Source organism: Botrytis cinerea, chromosome 8, assembly GCF_000143535.2.
Source record: "Botrytis cinerea B05.10 chromosome 8, complete sequence".
Classification (NCBI taxonomy): Eukaryota; Fungi; Ascomycota; class Leotiomycetes; order Helotiales; family Sclerotiniaceae; genus Botrytis; species Botrytis cinerea.
Window position 1 is genome coordinate 1,570,491 of NC_037317.1, and position 14,254 is coordinate 1,584,744.

The window sequence follows — 14,254 nt, forward strand, 5'->3', positions numbered from 1 at the left end:
AGGAAAAAGGTTGTTGTGGGAGGTTTGTTGATGGGGATATCAAATGGATAACATTTACGCGTGAAAATTGCCATGAAATTTCTGTTACCATGGCATCATTTCGAAATTCACTGTCCTCTCTATCTGAATTTTTGAATTGGCCAGCTGAAGCTCAAGATTGAGGTAAGTTTAAGTGAATTCTGGGAGACAGAAGTCTCTGATAAGATTATGAATTTGCATTCATTGAACTCCACTGCTGCGCCTCCCGTCATAGTTCTTATTGATGCCCTGAACTTTATATCATCCCGACTATTCAAGTAGATACCCAGATCTAGAAATGGTGAACATCTTCTAACTTTTGACTCGACCTCAAGTCTCCAAGTTGGTTATAGTCTCAACCGTTATGGCCGTCGTCAAGCTCTTTGAAAATATACAAACCAGAATCATAGCTGCAAGAAGTCCATCCGTCTACAGCTCCGTTCTCTTTGTTTCTGTGCCGCCTTCATCCCACAGTAGATGTTCCAAGGCTATACTTTCTACATTGAATTTTCGGCTCTTACAACTTCATCCTAACAACCTTAAACGGCAAATCCTCTTCGGTGATCTCATCAAACCCCGCTGCCGGTACGATCTTCGCGTTTCTACACCATAGTAGTTAGTAATCGTCTCGTAATGAGAATGGAAACCCCACCCAATAGCAAAGCCCTTTCCCACCTCATAGGCCCTCGCCTTCCCTCTCCCCTTTGCCTCCTTCGTCAACTCCCTCAGTCTCACCTCAAACCCATCTTTGTTGTCAGACCTATGCTCGCCACCTTTGCCCTCACCCTTGCTGCCCTCGGTATCCCTACCTAGTATCCCAACCATATTCAAAGGTTCCAACAACCTCAGTTCGTGACTCCAAGCTGGTATTTTTCTAGGCCAGATTATTGTTGCTTTAATACTTTTAAGCGATTTCATGGACCCGATTATCATCCATGTACGTTCCCAGCGGGGCACGTCGTTGCTGGAGGATTCGTTGTATACTGCATGGGTGAGACGGTCAGCGAGCTGTTGGGAATGAATAAATGGAAGGGTATAAGGAGGAGGAGGGAGTTTGGGACGACGATGAAGTGGGGAGGAAAAGGGTCAGGGATGCTGGTACCTGAAGAGATCAGATAGTGCGAATATAAAAAATTGATTGCGCTTACAGGATGATGTATCAAAGGAGAAATCGAGGGTTACGGAAGTGATCGAATCAAAGCGATGAGGAAGAATCTCGTTACTGAAAGAGATGAACGCTTCCATGCTGTCGAAATTGAAGGTGTTGGCTGAGTAGAGAAGAGAGATTGCCTCAGAGTAACTATTTCCATTAGCTTTAGGTTTGCCTCAATCTTTCAATGGCATTCAGATATTTAATCAGAGAAAGGGGAGAGATAAAAGCGAGATGAACGTAAAATATAAAACATACATTCGTCTACAAACCTGTAGCAACTGAATCAAACCTCTACTCCCTTCCCCGAAAATCTCATGCACCCCACTCCCGCCAGGAATCTTCACGCTCCTACATCCCGCAACAATACACGCATCCTCCTCCTTCGTTCCCACATCCGAGTCTCTTCTATCACATTTACAAACAACATGACCCAACTTATTCGTCCTTCTTATAATATGTAGTACCCTCCCTCCAAGTGCCCACTTATAAATCTCCATCCTCACCTCCCACGGCAACATCCCAAAAAATGTACTTCCCCCTTGACCAAAGTATTTCCTCTCCATATGTCCCACCTCATTCCCACCAACCTCAAATCCCATTCCAAAAACCCCCAATCCATAACCCTCACTTGGTGTCAGTGGCCTCTCCTTTCTCTTCGTTCTTTCGCTAACAGGCGCCGGAGCCACGTAAGACTTACTCGCCTTTCCCGTATACCTATGTTGCTCATAAGGCCTCTTGACCGTCTTGTATGGTTTGCTTGCTATGGTTTCTGAAGAACGAGAGCCTGGTAGTGCATCGAAGGCCTTTTGAATGAGATGAGCAGAAAGACGTCTTCGTTCTGGGCCCCAGAGATGTTTTCTAGATAGCGGAAAATGATCGCTAGGTGTGGCTGACATTTTGGTGTATACTCATATCATGAAGTTCTTGTGGTATGATATCTCTAAGAAACCGACAAAAAGTTTCGCAATATGATTTACTTACAGACGATAGTGGAAGGCGTTGCATGTATTACATGTAATAAATCAAGCGAGGCTGGCGCCAAGTAACCCATCCCATTTTGTTCGTAGGATAGTGGTAAATCGGCACCGGGTTTTATATTCTCACCGAAGGAGGGAAGGAATGTTACCTTGCATGAACAAATCATTTTGTGATGCGCAGCCAGGGATTGACGCACCATCATACTCATTTAGACTCGTTGTAAAATCTTACGTCAGATCGTTCCTCAGCTCATCCCCTGGACGTTGTTAGTCGTATATTTGCACAAATTTCTCTCCAGTATTATCCTTATGGGGAATAGTGGTTGAAAATTTGATTGGCACTTGTAATTTTTAAAATGTGACAGAAACACCACCAACAGCACGCTGACACAGTGGACCTTGGGGTAGGACAAGCTCTATACTCGATACGAAAAAGTGAGTGCGAAATGTTGATCACGTGGTGATGAGACACGATAGTTCGCAGGCGTAGCGGTGAACTTCTAGTTCTGAGTGTATGTTTGAGGCATAAACATCTAATAGGGGTGTTGCAATGAGTGGGCAACACAAGGACAGGAACCGCTTAAACCGAGTTGTGCCGCCCAGCAGGAGAGAATGAAGGCTCAAACGTTTCGATCAAGGATGGTGAAAACACCAATATATAAACTAAAAAGGTATCGGATATCTAAGAACTCGCTCAAAAACAATATTCTTCCACATGTAGGAAGATTCCATTCGCCCCCGTTCCTTTATGCACTGCTCTCTCATCACTCAACTTGGCTGTTGAATTCCTCACCTTAGCAACCAGACTCTTTCCTCCACAAACTGTTATGGCAGTTTCTCCTCCCGTGACTTCTATTGGCCCTCTGATAAATTGACTAATATCTGGTCTTCCATTCAAATATTTTATATCTCTTTCTCCCCTCCTGGATTTTTCGCTTGATTTCGCCTCCGGTTTTTTGGCACAGCAACAACCACCACCAGGTTGTGGAGAACCTCCAGAGACGCGAGATATTTGTTGGGTGGTAACCAGGGATTCTATTTTATCTGAAGTCTTTTCATCGGTATATGATTGACGTTTGGAACTTCGTATGGAGATTTCGTCGTCGTTTGCTGTCCCACTGGATCGCGGATTACAGCAGCATCCTCCTGCCTCTGATGATGAGCTGGATGCAATAGATTTCATCTGTGTATCTTCTTCTTTGTCCTCAACACTTGATTGATATCCTGCTCTTCCTTCTTCGGCCTTTGAGCTAGTCATTGATGCTCCATCGTTTCCAGTGACGGCAATTTTGACAATTAATTGAATACCTTTCTTGTCCGCAAGAGCAAGCGCGCTTCCTAATCGTTTCGTATAAAACTCAATATGGCTACGCTCGCGGACTACAAGAAGGAACTGAATTCGCTGTACACATGTTGGTGCGGGATTATGGAGGATAGATTCGAGGATGGGGAGGGTATAAGATGCACCAGTGGAAGCGGAGATTAGAAGAATAGTCTCATAGGAGCTCCAGTTCTGCAAGTAAAGTTAGTATGGAATCGTTAGGTCATTGAGAGGAGAGTGCACATACTGGAGGTACACCGTAAGGACCAGACACAAATGCGGTCAAAATAGCAGTCTTATCGAGACTTTGCATTTTCGATGCATAATTGTGTATTCTTCTCGAAAATCCCTTCTGAGCCCGGATCGCAAGCTGGATCTCATTACAATGACACTTATTCGATGTCTGATACGGACTCGCGATAGTAAAAGGGTGAGTCTCGAGTGGACCGAGCCTCGGAAGCCACAGATAAATATGTTGACCTGCTTTCCACGTGAATGGTGCATCCTTGATGCTTATTATAGTTATATCATCACTCAAAGCCTGTAACTCCGCTTGATGACCAACCCTTTGCATTCCTCTGCAAGCTGCCCCGACAACCTTCACTCTGAAGTTCCTGACAACAAGTAGGATGCCTCTTAAAACCCAGTCAAATGAAATGGCTGCCACAGCAAACCATACGTTATATCTAGCATAATCAGGTACGTGAATGTACAGCAGCCACAAAAATACTGCTGCACAAGCAATATGTTGCAACACGAAGACTTCATAAGCCATCCTTCTCAAAGGACTCAAGGAGCTTAGAAAGGTCCAAAGCAATATACCCCATGCGCCCATTCCATACTTTACCATTGGCATAAGTTTAAGCTCAAAGGCGACAAAGTCTGCTCGGACCCACTCCCGAAAGAAGAAGGCACCATGAACTGTAACAGTGAGGAGTAAGGTCCTCGAAACCCAACGATGAAACCAGTTCAGTCTTTCGTGAGAACTTCCAATCAAAGCTCCAATGATGTTCGACTTGGAAGAAAGGAGATAGATAAGCGGAACTTGTGTGACTGAGATCCAGGCGCCCCGAAATCCAATGCGTTCATAGTAGTAGGCGTCCTTTATTGTGACGTCGTATGTCATCATGAAGATCAAGATCGCCCAGTAACAAAGAAGAAGAATAGTGCGGCCTGACGAGGGAGGAGATAACCATGAGAGATAAGGAGTTGAAATATGAATCTGAGGATATGATGATTCTCGAAATATGGCTGTGGCTGTCGCGTATATCTCTTGGATTCGGTTGCTAGGTTTGGTGGGATATTTTAGAGAAACTATTTTGCTTCTCCGAAGTCTGTTGGGGTATGTTAGCGATCCATAATCTCTTCCGGTCACTCTTCTTGCTCATGCTCTGGAACCTTGTCCAAAGTGCTTTCATATATCCCTTCGGCGCGAGTTCGTTTGGGATATGGATAGTCTATACCCTCTGACTGCCCACATCCCTCCCATCACAAAGGAAACATATGGCCTGGCTATCTCCTAGGTCGAGTTTCCGAACAAGAGACACCCGCAAGCATTTTCTCCAATCACCAAATATCGAAGTCCTCTCACAACTCCAAATAGAAAGATGAAAACCCACTAACCTATCCCAATCCCTCCACCTCTCAAACCCCCTACACAGCAACACCGCACCCACAAACCCGGCAATAATATACCAATATCCCAAGGCCAACTTCTGATTATAAGGTCTAAACATCATATTCGAACCCATATCCATTCCACCACTCATCCCACTCATTAGTGCGTCCATCTTGTCCTAGAGATATCGGCCTCCACCCAAAAATTCGTAATTCGTGATCGTCTTATCTTCCTCTCCTTCACCAATGTCGTAGCCTTCCCGGCCTCCGATCCAGCGGAAATAATCTCCTTGAAGAAAGTCGACCTCTCCCCTTCCTTGGTGACGAGACAAGATGAGAATATGTTGATGATTGATTTCCCCACTTATCGTACTCGATTTTGAAAGCCCGGATCAGTGCAATGAATTTCGATGTTCCCGACAACCTTTTTCCGCTCCTCTTTCTTTGATCGATAAGAAGTGTCGTTCGTAAAATTATAATGCAACTATGCAACTATGCACCAATGCACCAATGCACCAAAGTCACCAATCTTTTCTTCCCTCGCTTCCGCTATCAATTAATCGCAATGAGCCCCAATTCCTCAATGTAAAATCGAAATTAAATATATCCAAAGAAAATAACCAAGTCACTCTTTCACCGTCATTCAACGTCAAGAAGCAAAATCGGAATCAAGTTCCAAAGCAAATAAGTTCAAGCATTTACTAATTATCAACAGAGGAGCCAAACATATGTATGCCAAGCGACTAAGCTCGGCTATGATCCTTGCCAAGTGGCTTGAAATGTGCTCAATTGCGCTCGTTTACCATATCTTGCTCATTGAAGAAGGGACGGACCACTTTGGATTCTATCGACGGAGTGTATGAGGAAGGAACCAGAAAACTTGCTCAACCAGTTACATCTGCGTATTGAACGGGGTGTTGGCGCGTTGAAACCTTTCCGAGGCTATGGGTTGTAATTTTATGGGGAAATAGAATCGTGCGATGGAGAACGGAGGAGGATGGGACGGATGGGAAGGAGGGGCATAAGTATTGTGAGTTTACGATAAGGTTTAGGAAACGGGTAAGGTTATATGCTCGACTCGAGCTTGAGGGAGCATGGACAATGAGCAAGATACGATTCTGCGTAACTGTGTCTGGAATAATCTGTGTTTCTGGTGGTTTCTGATGTCTGATATCTGATTTGATGTCTGATGTCTGAGGTCTGAGGTCTGATTTGATGTCTGATGTCTGATGTCTGATGTCTGATGTCTGATGTCCAGAAACACGAGGAAGCAACCACCCGTGTCACTCGCAGAAATCGTTCTATCCGGAAATCGAATAGTGCCTTGCCGTACATATCTGCTTCTTGCCTCTTCTTGGCAAGGGCTCTATTCGAAAAAAAAACAATTCCAGATGAGCAAGATATTCCGTTGGCATGGCCCGAGCATGGTCCGTCCTCTTACAAACACAATGGCTCGATACGGAATGTGAGCACTTTTTCTTGATATCCAACAGGGTACGCGAGAGAAGATTAAATAACTTGCTCATCCCCAGGAATTTGGTCAATTGTGAATTGAATTAAGCTTTCAGCCAAATAGTCTGTACCTTTCCTAGAGCCTCGAAGAATTTCTTCTCTTACTTGTACCTGCTTCCGCGAATATCCCCAAATTCTTCCAATATCAACAAAGAGAACCTCCACACAATGGCACGTCTAACGGCTCTTCTCGGTCTTGCTGCCGTTGTCTCCCAATGCTCTGCGCACTTTCTCTTGAACTATCCTCCAACCTGTAAGCCCCCCAAGCTCGAAGATCGGCTTCACAAGAGAAAGAGGAAGAAAAGGCTAACGTTTCTCTAGATGGTTTCAACGATGATGCAGAAGGAACTGCTCCTTGTGGTGGCTTTACCGTTGGTTTCGATAAGAATGTTACCGACTTCCACGTAGATGGAGATTCAATTGCAATGTTAGTCGCCTTCTCAAACAATTGCGTACCATGCATGCATTTGTATCCAGAACTATTCTAACAGAACCGAAATAGGACCTCTACCCACCCAACTACAACATGGTTGTTCAGAGCTACGCTTGGAAATGATACTGCTGCGGCCAACTGGACAGACCTTATCCCATCTGTCCAACAAACTGGTCTCGGTGCTTTCTGCGAACCAACCGTTACTGTTCCATCCACATTCGCTGGAAGCCAGGGTGTCATCAATGTTGTCGCTGATGGTCCAGATGGTATGCCCACTTCTCTAGCCAAGCCCCAGATCTTTTAATTTCCTCCATGAACTAACTGTATTCTTTTCTCCAGGACTTCTCTACCAATGCGCCGCCGTATCTTTTGTTACCGGATCCGCAACCGCTGCTCCTACTTCATGCAAGAATGCAACCGGTGTATCGGCAAGCTACGCTGCAGACGCAGCCCTCTCCAGCCTTCCCGCATCCGCGACCGCAACCGCATCCACCAGTGGAACCTCCGGCACCGCTGCTGCAACCAGTTCTAGCGCGGCTGGAGCTTTGACTGTTGGACCTGTGGCATATGGTGCTATGGGATCCTTAATGTGGGTTGGAAGCATTGGTGTTGCCAGTTTCGCTGCTTTCTTGTTGTAAATAATGGATGGGATATGATATGAATAACGAATGAACAAATGCGAGCGAGATACGCTGTAAATAGGATTTTATTCCAGAATAATCGAAATTAAAAGAATTAATTAAAAATCACTTGGCTGTCTTCAACCTGCAAACTTGAGCCCAGAGCTTACTATCAAAAACGCGTTCTCGCTCATCTGCGTGTGACACTGAATTCCTATGAAGGAGTTAATCCCGCTTGCAGAATCGCAAGCAACAATGTCACTTGAAACCTTAGACTGGGATTGATCCTCGTTGTATGTGCGGAGATCAGACAACAGAGCGTGGAATTTTTGGTGCATTAATCATGATGGGCCAAGGAAAATATCCAAGTAAACGCAGTGTGGTGTTCACAACAAATGCACAAAATAAGCCTAGCGGATCATGCCAATGACTTTGATCTCAAAAGCTTCATCAATTGTGCCGCCAGATCGCCATTTTCCCGACTATCACGGATGTAAATACCTTTTAACCCTGCAATAGGTGGGATAATGATGTAACCTGGTGACAATGCACAACAAAGTCGAGTCATGATACACCGGGAATATATATTGCATGAGTTTTCATTTATTCTGGAAAGATAATGCAGTCATTCTATATCGCTCTGGTAATCTGTCTATTTGACGTCCATGTATCCTTCACCCAACAACGCCAGTTCTCGTTTTCATTCAAAATCAAACTCCAAACATATTGCCATTATCGTAATTCGTGCTCGACTTTAGTAGACCGTTCTCTTGTGATTGTAGGGCGTTCTTTTGTGTTTGTAGAAGGTTTTCTTGTGACTAGAGGGCGTTCCCTTGTGCTAGTAGAGGATTCTCTTGTGCCTATAGAACTTTTCCGTGTACTTTCAGAACGTTCTCTTGTGCTTTCAGGACGTTTTCGTGTGCTTTCAGAACGTTTTCGTGTACTTTCAGAACGTTCTCTTGTGCTTTCAGAACGTTCTCTTGTGCTTATAGACCTTTCTCTTGTGCCTTCGGGGTGTTCTCTTGTGCTTGTAGTGCGCTCTCTTGTGCTTGCAGGACGTTCTCTTGTGCTTGTAGACCTTTCTCTTGTGCTTTCAGAACGTTCTCTTGTGCTTGTAGTGCGTTCTCTTGTACTTGATTCGTACCACTCGTTAGTCGACCACTCCACTATCAATTTCTTTGCATCCTCAGACAAAGTATAATATCCTGGATTGTCTTTTGGAAAGAACATAGCTAGGACATTATTAGCTTTTAAAACTCCAAATCTTGGTAGAGACTTACTCATATGCGCACTTGTTTCGTCAGAGGCCTTGTCATTAATAGCCTCTCGAAAGAAATCCTTGGCAATAGTTTTTGGTAGATTGCAGAATGTCCTCTGATTCCCAATCACACTTCCCACCAAGCTTCCATCAGCTTTACTCACTGCCTCTTTGCCCAACCGTGTATATAAATTTGCCCAACCAACCTCCAACTTCTTCTCTAAATTAACCATCCCAGCCACCCTCTTCTTCAACTCTTCACCCTTCATTAGACATCCCACGAACTCGAGATGTGATCCTACCCATGACCACCCTTCCTGAATTTGATCCTTTTTGAAGTATGCAGCTGCACCTCCAGCAGCAATGGCGCCTGCTGCTCCGGCATACATTGCTAAAGTTCCCCATTTCTTCCAGGCAGGTGCTTCCGCAGGCGGTGGTGCTGGTAGTGCTGCGACCGGTTTCTTTTCCTCTACAGTTTTGTCTACCTCCTTCTCGCCCCATATTGCACCTGCCAGACTACTCACTTGTGCGAAGGCCGATGTAGCTGCATTGTAATGGCCTTCAGCACCGTGCGCAACTACACCTGGCGATATGCCCAAGTAAGGAGTATCGAATGCAAGAACGCCCTGAATATATGGAAACATAAAAGCATTTATTGCATCTGTAGTTTCTTTCGAATCTATCGCCTTATCGGACGTGATTGACAGTGCAGTATCAGCAGCGACGATTCCTCCCATGGAATGACCAATAAGTATCGTGCGAACTGAAGGGTCGACGGTTGGAGAAGGTGTTCCGTTTTGGACTTCGATATCGATTACCTTTTCTTGAAGCCTGCACAAAATCAATCAACTTCAGGTTCCAGTATTAATTCGAGGAGTAACATTACCAATCTCTGAATCTGCTCACACATTCCCCCAAATCTCCACGAGTTTCGTATTGTGGATATGTGATCGCACGAACCTTGACTTTTGGGAGGCCATGGCTTACGAGAGCTCGAAGATGTTCAGGAAAGGATCCAAAAGTATCATCTCCTCCTTTAAAGCTGGCTCGAGCATTAGTCTGTGCGACATTAAGAGGGATGACAACATATCTTTCTTACCCGTGAATAAAGCAAAGAAGTATAGTCTTCTTCATATTTGGTCATTGTTGAAGTTGTTCTGTTCTCCATGAGAACTTTGGATTGTACAAACGTGTGTCAATGCAAACTCGCAATGTAACAGGTTGACAGCGAGCAAGCGGCGGGGCGGGGGTCGCAGTATGAATAATCACGGATCATCTTCCAAACAGAGCGGAGAGTGAGGCGAGAGAGGCGAGAGAGAGGCTCAAGATCAGCCACGTCATATTTCACACTTCACACTTCACACTTCACACCTCACACTGCATTTTATAACAATCTCGAATATGATATTAGAAATCATATTGCAACGTACAGACATAATAAAGGTAACAATCCTTTTATACTAATTCTTCCATGAAAATATCTACCATTTACATACATTCTCAAGTGCAGCAAAGTGATGTGCCTGATTCAAAGATAGTACAATCCGCATCTAGTTCTTGATGTTTTCGAGGTATGATATGCATTTATGGAAGAAAATCATCTTTTTGCCCGCTAGATGGATAGCATGAGCGATGTTCCAGTCGTGACAGTTCCTAATATGATATGCAACTTCAACATCATCCCACCCGAAGTCAAGGAGCAGATGTTCCGTCCCATTCTGATGGATTACTTTGCAGAGCATCCTGAACATCAAGTGCTCGGGTATCAAAACTGGATCATGGAACCTTGTAAAAGGATCGAGATATCAGAAAACCCAGGGTTGCCTCTCAAAGAGCTTCCTGCCTTTGAAACTGCTTTGATCCCTGATCAGAAGCTCGATCAAGAGTTCTTTGCTTTGAGGATTAAGCAATATACAATCGAACTTCGTCCTAGCGTTACATAGAGCCATGTCTATAGTTTCCCTCCCGAAGTTCGAGTTGCCGATCCACCTGAGGAGATCATAGAGTGGGTAACCGATAGTTCGAAGAGCAGTTTTGAGTACATGGCGTGGGTTTACTTGCAAGAAAAGGAACTTGGACTTCACCCCAACACAGGGCAATGAATATCATAATTTGCCTCTACGGGGTTGGCTTTACCAACGTCCTTCTCTCTCTAAATTATCTCCAATAATGTTGGATAATATTCGTAGTGTTGAGCCCATCTTAATGTTAGTTCTCCCCCATCTTAGTCCAATCTCAAAGTCGAGGGCCTATTTTGGCTATGTCAGACCGAAGAACACTCGAGATTTGGTTTGTCCTAAATCCGCCTTTCCACTTCAACATGTCATATCGTGTCTTTTGCATGTACGCCTCTTCAAATCCAACGCTAACAATGTGCCATTCACAGCACCGATTGCCTTAACACACAGAACATTGATAGTGCTGAGCAATGGAACAAACGCTCTGCCCCTGCATTCGACGTTCTCGGCTGCGTATGCCCATCGCCCATCCCATTTTCTCTTCGGTCAACCAACTAATTTTCCTCATAGGATCTGAATTACGCTGCGAACTTAGCATCGCTCTCTTACGGTCTGAACCACAATAGCTTGAGGATCAGAAGCCGATGCTACCAAGCCTTCAATTATCCTACGCTCTCTCGAGCACTCTCTCGCTGTCGAGCCCAAGCAGAGCACCCTAAATACCAATACCCTTTCTTTGATCCCTGCCCCTCTATCCCAGCTCACAACGTTCACTATCAACACTTTCGTTTCCAAATACCTTTTGAGACGTGAAAACAGAAACGACCAAGGATTCGGAAAACTTACTATCCTACATGATACCGTGGAAATTATAGATAGAGTACTGGCAATTTCTCCAGAGTCATCATGGGCAGGATGGGTATTTGGGATAGGCCGGTGAGGACTTTCTCGGAGACTGACATTTAATTGTTACCAGTTGGTCTGGGCCGCGGGAGCCGGTAGAAAATTGTTGATTTGTGAGAAGATAGAGAGTGAGCAATTGAACGGCTGAGTAATACTTTATGATTTACTGCTGCAAGACTTTGACGTTTCTCACTTCAAAGTTTCTGTTCGCTTTTTACATTAACATAACAGATTGTGTTTTTCGTCATGAAAATTGACAAGCGCGGGCGAATTTTCCGTGAAATTATGTTTGACATAAAGCATGTAGTATAAAGACCTAACTGCAATCATGGCATATAAAATTTACACAATGTTCCGTCACCTAGTGAGTGCTTTGTTCGGGAAAGAATGTTCCCATGGGTTTCAAAGAAGACCAATCTTTAAATTCACCTATCTATTAATGCATACATCCGCTACCCACCAATCCAACAATCTGTAACTAACCTTACACGCTCCCTCTCACACTCGTACAACATCTAAACCACGCAGCCATACAATAATCAAACAAACCAAAAAGAAAAGACGTTTCCAACTTCTCACTCCACCTTCTCATTCTCCTCCCTTCATCTCGAACCATCCACCAGATCTCATCTCATATCCTTTTCACTGTTTTCAGACTATTACCCGCTAACCACAAGATCATCCACATACAATCCCGGTGAATCGGCGGTCCCGCTATTACAGTAGGAATGCACTGTTAAAGGTACACTCTGCACTCCATCTCCAACGTTTCCGGGAGCAGTGAAGAAGAGATAAATCATGCTCCAACCGGGGTAAGTGGAGGAGTTAATGAGGGTGGTGAGAGAGGATTGCGTGGGGGTTTGAACTAAAGAGAGTTAGTGATTTATCTAAGGAGGGGGTGAGGGGACGTAAGGCAAAGGAGAACTTACGATAGATGTAGCAATTGGATGATGGATTGATGCTAAGGTTGTTATTCGCTTTCACGTAGCCGGTAAGAAGATAGTTGTACAAGGGACAGGCAGACACAGTTTGGGTTAGAGTGATGTATGAGCTAGCTGAGGATGATGGGAAGAAAAGTAACTCTCTGATGATGAGGGATTAATTGATCAGTAAACATATTCCTTTCGTTAGACAAAGGGGAGAAACTCACAAACTGGTAGATCCACTATGAGGAACAGCTGCAGTGGTGTAACTGGGCGCATTGGGTCCCGCAGCCACTACTTCAAAAGGCTCGATACCATTTCCATTCTCGAATCCGCCATTGATCAAAGTAGGATGGATAGTGCAGGCTGGAGGTGCAACAGTGGTATATTGTATAACAGTCGTGGTCCCTAGACTAATCACGGTGGTTGGTACTTGAACTGTGGTTATGACGGTGGTTGCAATAGTAGTAGCTTGTGTGAATGTTGATAGAACGGTCGTGGTTTGTCCCCCAATTGTACTGATGACGGTTGTGGTTATTGTGATGGATGAAATGGAGGGTAGAGGTGCGGAAGAGGTTACTGTGTATATGCTTGTCGATGTGGCTGCAGAGGAAGGAAGCGATGAAGTTAAGAATGAGGAAGAGGGTAGCAAAGTGTATGTGGTGGAAGCTGCGGTACTGTGAATTAAGCTCGAAGCTGAGGAAGATTCAACTGAAGTGCTAGGTTCGGCGGATGTGGGGGAAGTAAACACAGAACTTTCGGTCGGGACAACACTGCTTGATTCCAAAATTGACGTCGATAACTCCGGAACGCTTGTCGATTCAGAGGAAACTGGCACAGATGATACAGGTATACTGTTTGATGCCGTAGGCGTGACATAGACCGAGGAAGCTTCCGTAGAGACTTCTGAGACGACCGTGGAAGATTCGACTGAGCTCTGGGTTACCGAAGAAGGTTCTAAAATAACGGCACTACTCGAAGTAAAAGCTGGAATTGAAGAGGATCCTTCCGTAATTATCGAAGAAGGCTCAGATGATGTTATGGGAATAACAAGACTAGTTGATGGAAGCGAGGTTCCAGAAGAGAACGACGAGAATACCAAGCTTTCGGTAGGAGAAAGAGTTCCCAAGAATGACGATGCGAGCGTGGAAGATTCAATTGAAGAGACAGGACTAGGACTTGTGTAAGTAGCAGCTGTACTGCCGGATGCTGATGTGCTGGCTAGACTCTCGGAGCTAGTAGAAGCAGATGTGAAGCCGGGAGTCGAATATACACCACTGCTGGGAGGTGCAGAAGAAGAGAAAATTGGACATTCTGAGGCAGTTACAGTAATAGTCTCCTGGATAGGACATAAAGACCCGGCCGCTTGTCTTTTGCCAAATTCGTAAGCAGCGGAGGATTCAAAGATAGAAAGCGCAACAAGAAAAAATCCCTGGGAAACGAGCATGATGTCAAAGTTCAACGATTAAAGATCAGGAAATGACAGACAATGAAAGGCGCAGACTATTCATGAAAGAGCTCCACGAAGGGTTCATGTATAAAGTATTGAACTCATCCTCAG

The 14,254-nt window shown here is 44.7% G+C and overlaps 6 protein-coding genes across 9 annotated transcripts; 2 read left to right on the plus strand and 4 right to left on the minus strand.

The window, feature by feature from the left end:
* Positions 1-68: 68 nt before the first annotated feature.
* Positions 69-2,298, minus strand: BCIN_08g04050 (hypothetical protein). Of its 2 annotated transcripts, none has more exons than XM_024694618.1 (4): positions 1,427-2,298; positions 1,167-1,318; positions 671-1,001; positions 69-620 (listed from the first exon to the last, which is right to left on the minus strand). In XM_024694618.1, the coding sequence occupies exons 1-4, from the start codon at positions 2,065-2,067 to the stop codon at positions 536-538; spliced, it is 1,209 nt and encodes a 402-aa protein (XP_024550409.1). In that variant the 5' UTR covers positions 2,068-2,298; the 3' UTR covers positions 69-535. The 2 variants fall into 2 exon arrangements, with proteins under 2 accessions (XP_024550409.1, XP_024550408.1); XM_024694619.1 differs by having other exon boundaries at positions 671-1,120.
* A 160-nt stretch (positions 2,299-2,458) lies between these two features.
* On the minus strand, positions 2,459-5,853 carry BCIN_08g04060 (hypothetical protein). Its single transcript, XM_024694620.1, has 3 exons — positions 5,093-5,853; positions 3,717-4,803; positions 2,459-3,661 (listed from the first exon to the last, which is right to left on the minus strand). The coding sequence occupies exons 1-3, from the start codon at positions 5,257-5,259 to the stop codon at positions 2,843-2,845; spliced, it is 2,073 nt and encodes a 690-aa protein (XP_024550410.1). The 5' UTR covers positions 5,260-5,853; the 3' UTR covers positions 2,459-2,842.
* Positions 5,854-6,476: 623 nt separating this feature from the next.
* Positions 6,477-8,018, plus strand: BCIN_08g04070 (hypothetical protein). The gene is made up of 4 exons (XM_001553963.2): positions 6,477-6,851; positions 6,920-7,025; positions 7,101-7,297; positions 7,371-8,018. Exons 1-4 carry the CDS (start codon positions 6,767-6,769, stop codon positions 7,667-7,669), a joined length of 687 nt encoding a protein of 228 aa, XP_001554013.1. The 5' UTR covers positions 6,477-6,766; the 3' UTR covers positions 7,670-8,018.
* Positions 8,019-8,218: 200 nt separating this feature from the next.
* Positions 8,219-10,190, minus strand: BCIN_08g04080 (hypothetical protein). The gene is made up of 4 exons (XM_024694621.1): positions 10,009-10,190; positions 9,796-9,951; positions 8,932-9,740; positions 8,219-8,883 (listed from the first exon to the last, which is right to left on the minus strand). Exons 1-4 carry the CDS (start codon positions 10,041-10,043, stop codon positions 8,384-8,386), a joined length of 1,500 nt encoding a protein of 499 aa, XP_024550411.1. The 5' UTR covers positions 10,044-10,190; the 3' UTR covers positions 8,219-8,383.
* Positions 10,191-10,288: 98 nt separating this feature from the next.
* Positions 10,289-12,104, plus strand: BCIN_08g04090 (hypothetical protein). Of its 3 annotated transcripts, XM_024694624.1 has the most exons (4): positions 10,289-10,352; positions 10,448-10,480; positions 11,296-11,380; positions 11,438-12,104. In XM_024694624.1, the coding sequence occupies exons 2-4, from the start codon at positions 10,470-10,472 to the stop codon at positions 11,678-11,680; spliced, it is 339 nt and encodes a 112-aa protein (XP_024550413.1). In that variant the 5' UTR covers positions 10,289-10,352; positions 10,448-10,469; the 3' UTR covers positions 11,681-12,104. The 3 variants fall into 3 exon arrangements, with proteins under 3 accessions (XP_024550413.1, XP_024550414.1, XP_024550412.1); XM_024694623.1 differs by having other exon boundaries at positions 10,289-11,116; XM_024694622.1 differs by having other exon boundaries at positions 10,289-10,480.
* A 62-nt stretch (positions 12,105-12,166) lies between these two features.
* BCIN_08g04100 (hypothetical protein) lies at positions 12,167-14,226 on the minus strand. Its single transcript, XM_024694625.1, has 3 exons — positions 12,921-14,226; positions 12,700-12,854; positions 12,167-12,635 (listed from the first exon to the last, which is right to left on the minus strand). The coding sequence occupies exons 1-3, from the start codon at positions 14,138-14,140 to the stop codon at positions 12,430-12,432; spliced, it is 1,581 nt and encodes a 526-aa protein (XP_024550415.1). The 5' UTR covers positions 14,141-14,226; the 3' UTR covers positions 12,167-12,429.
* Positions 14,227-14,254: the final 28 nt, after the last annotated feature.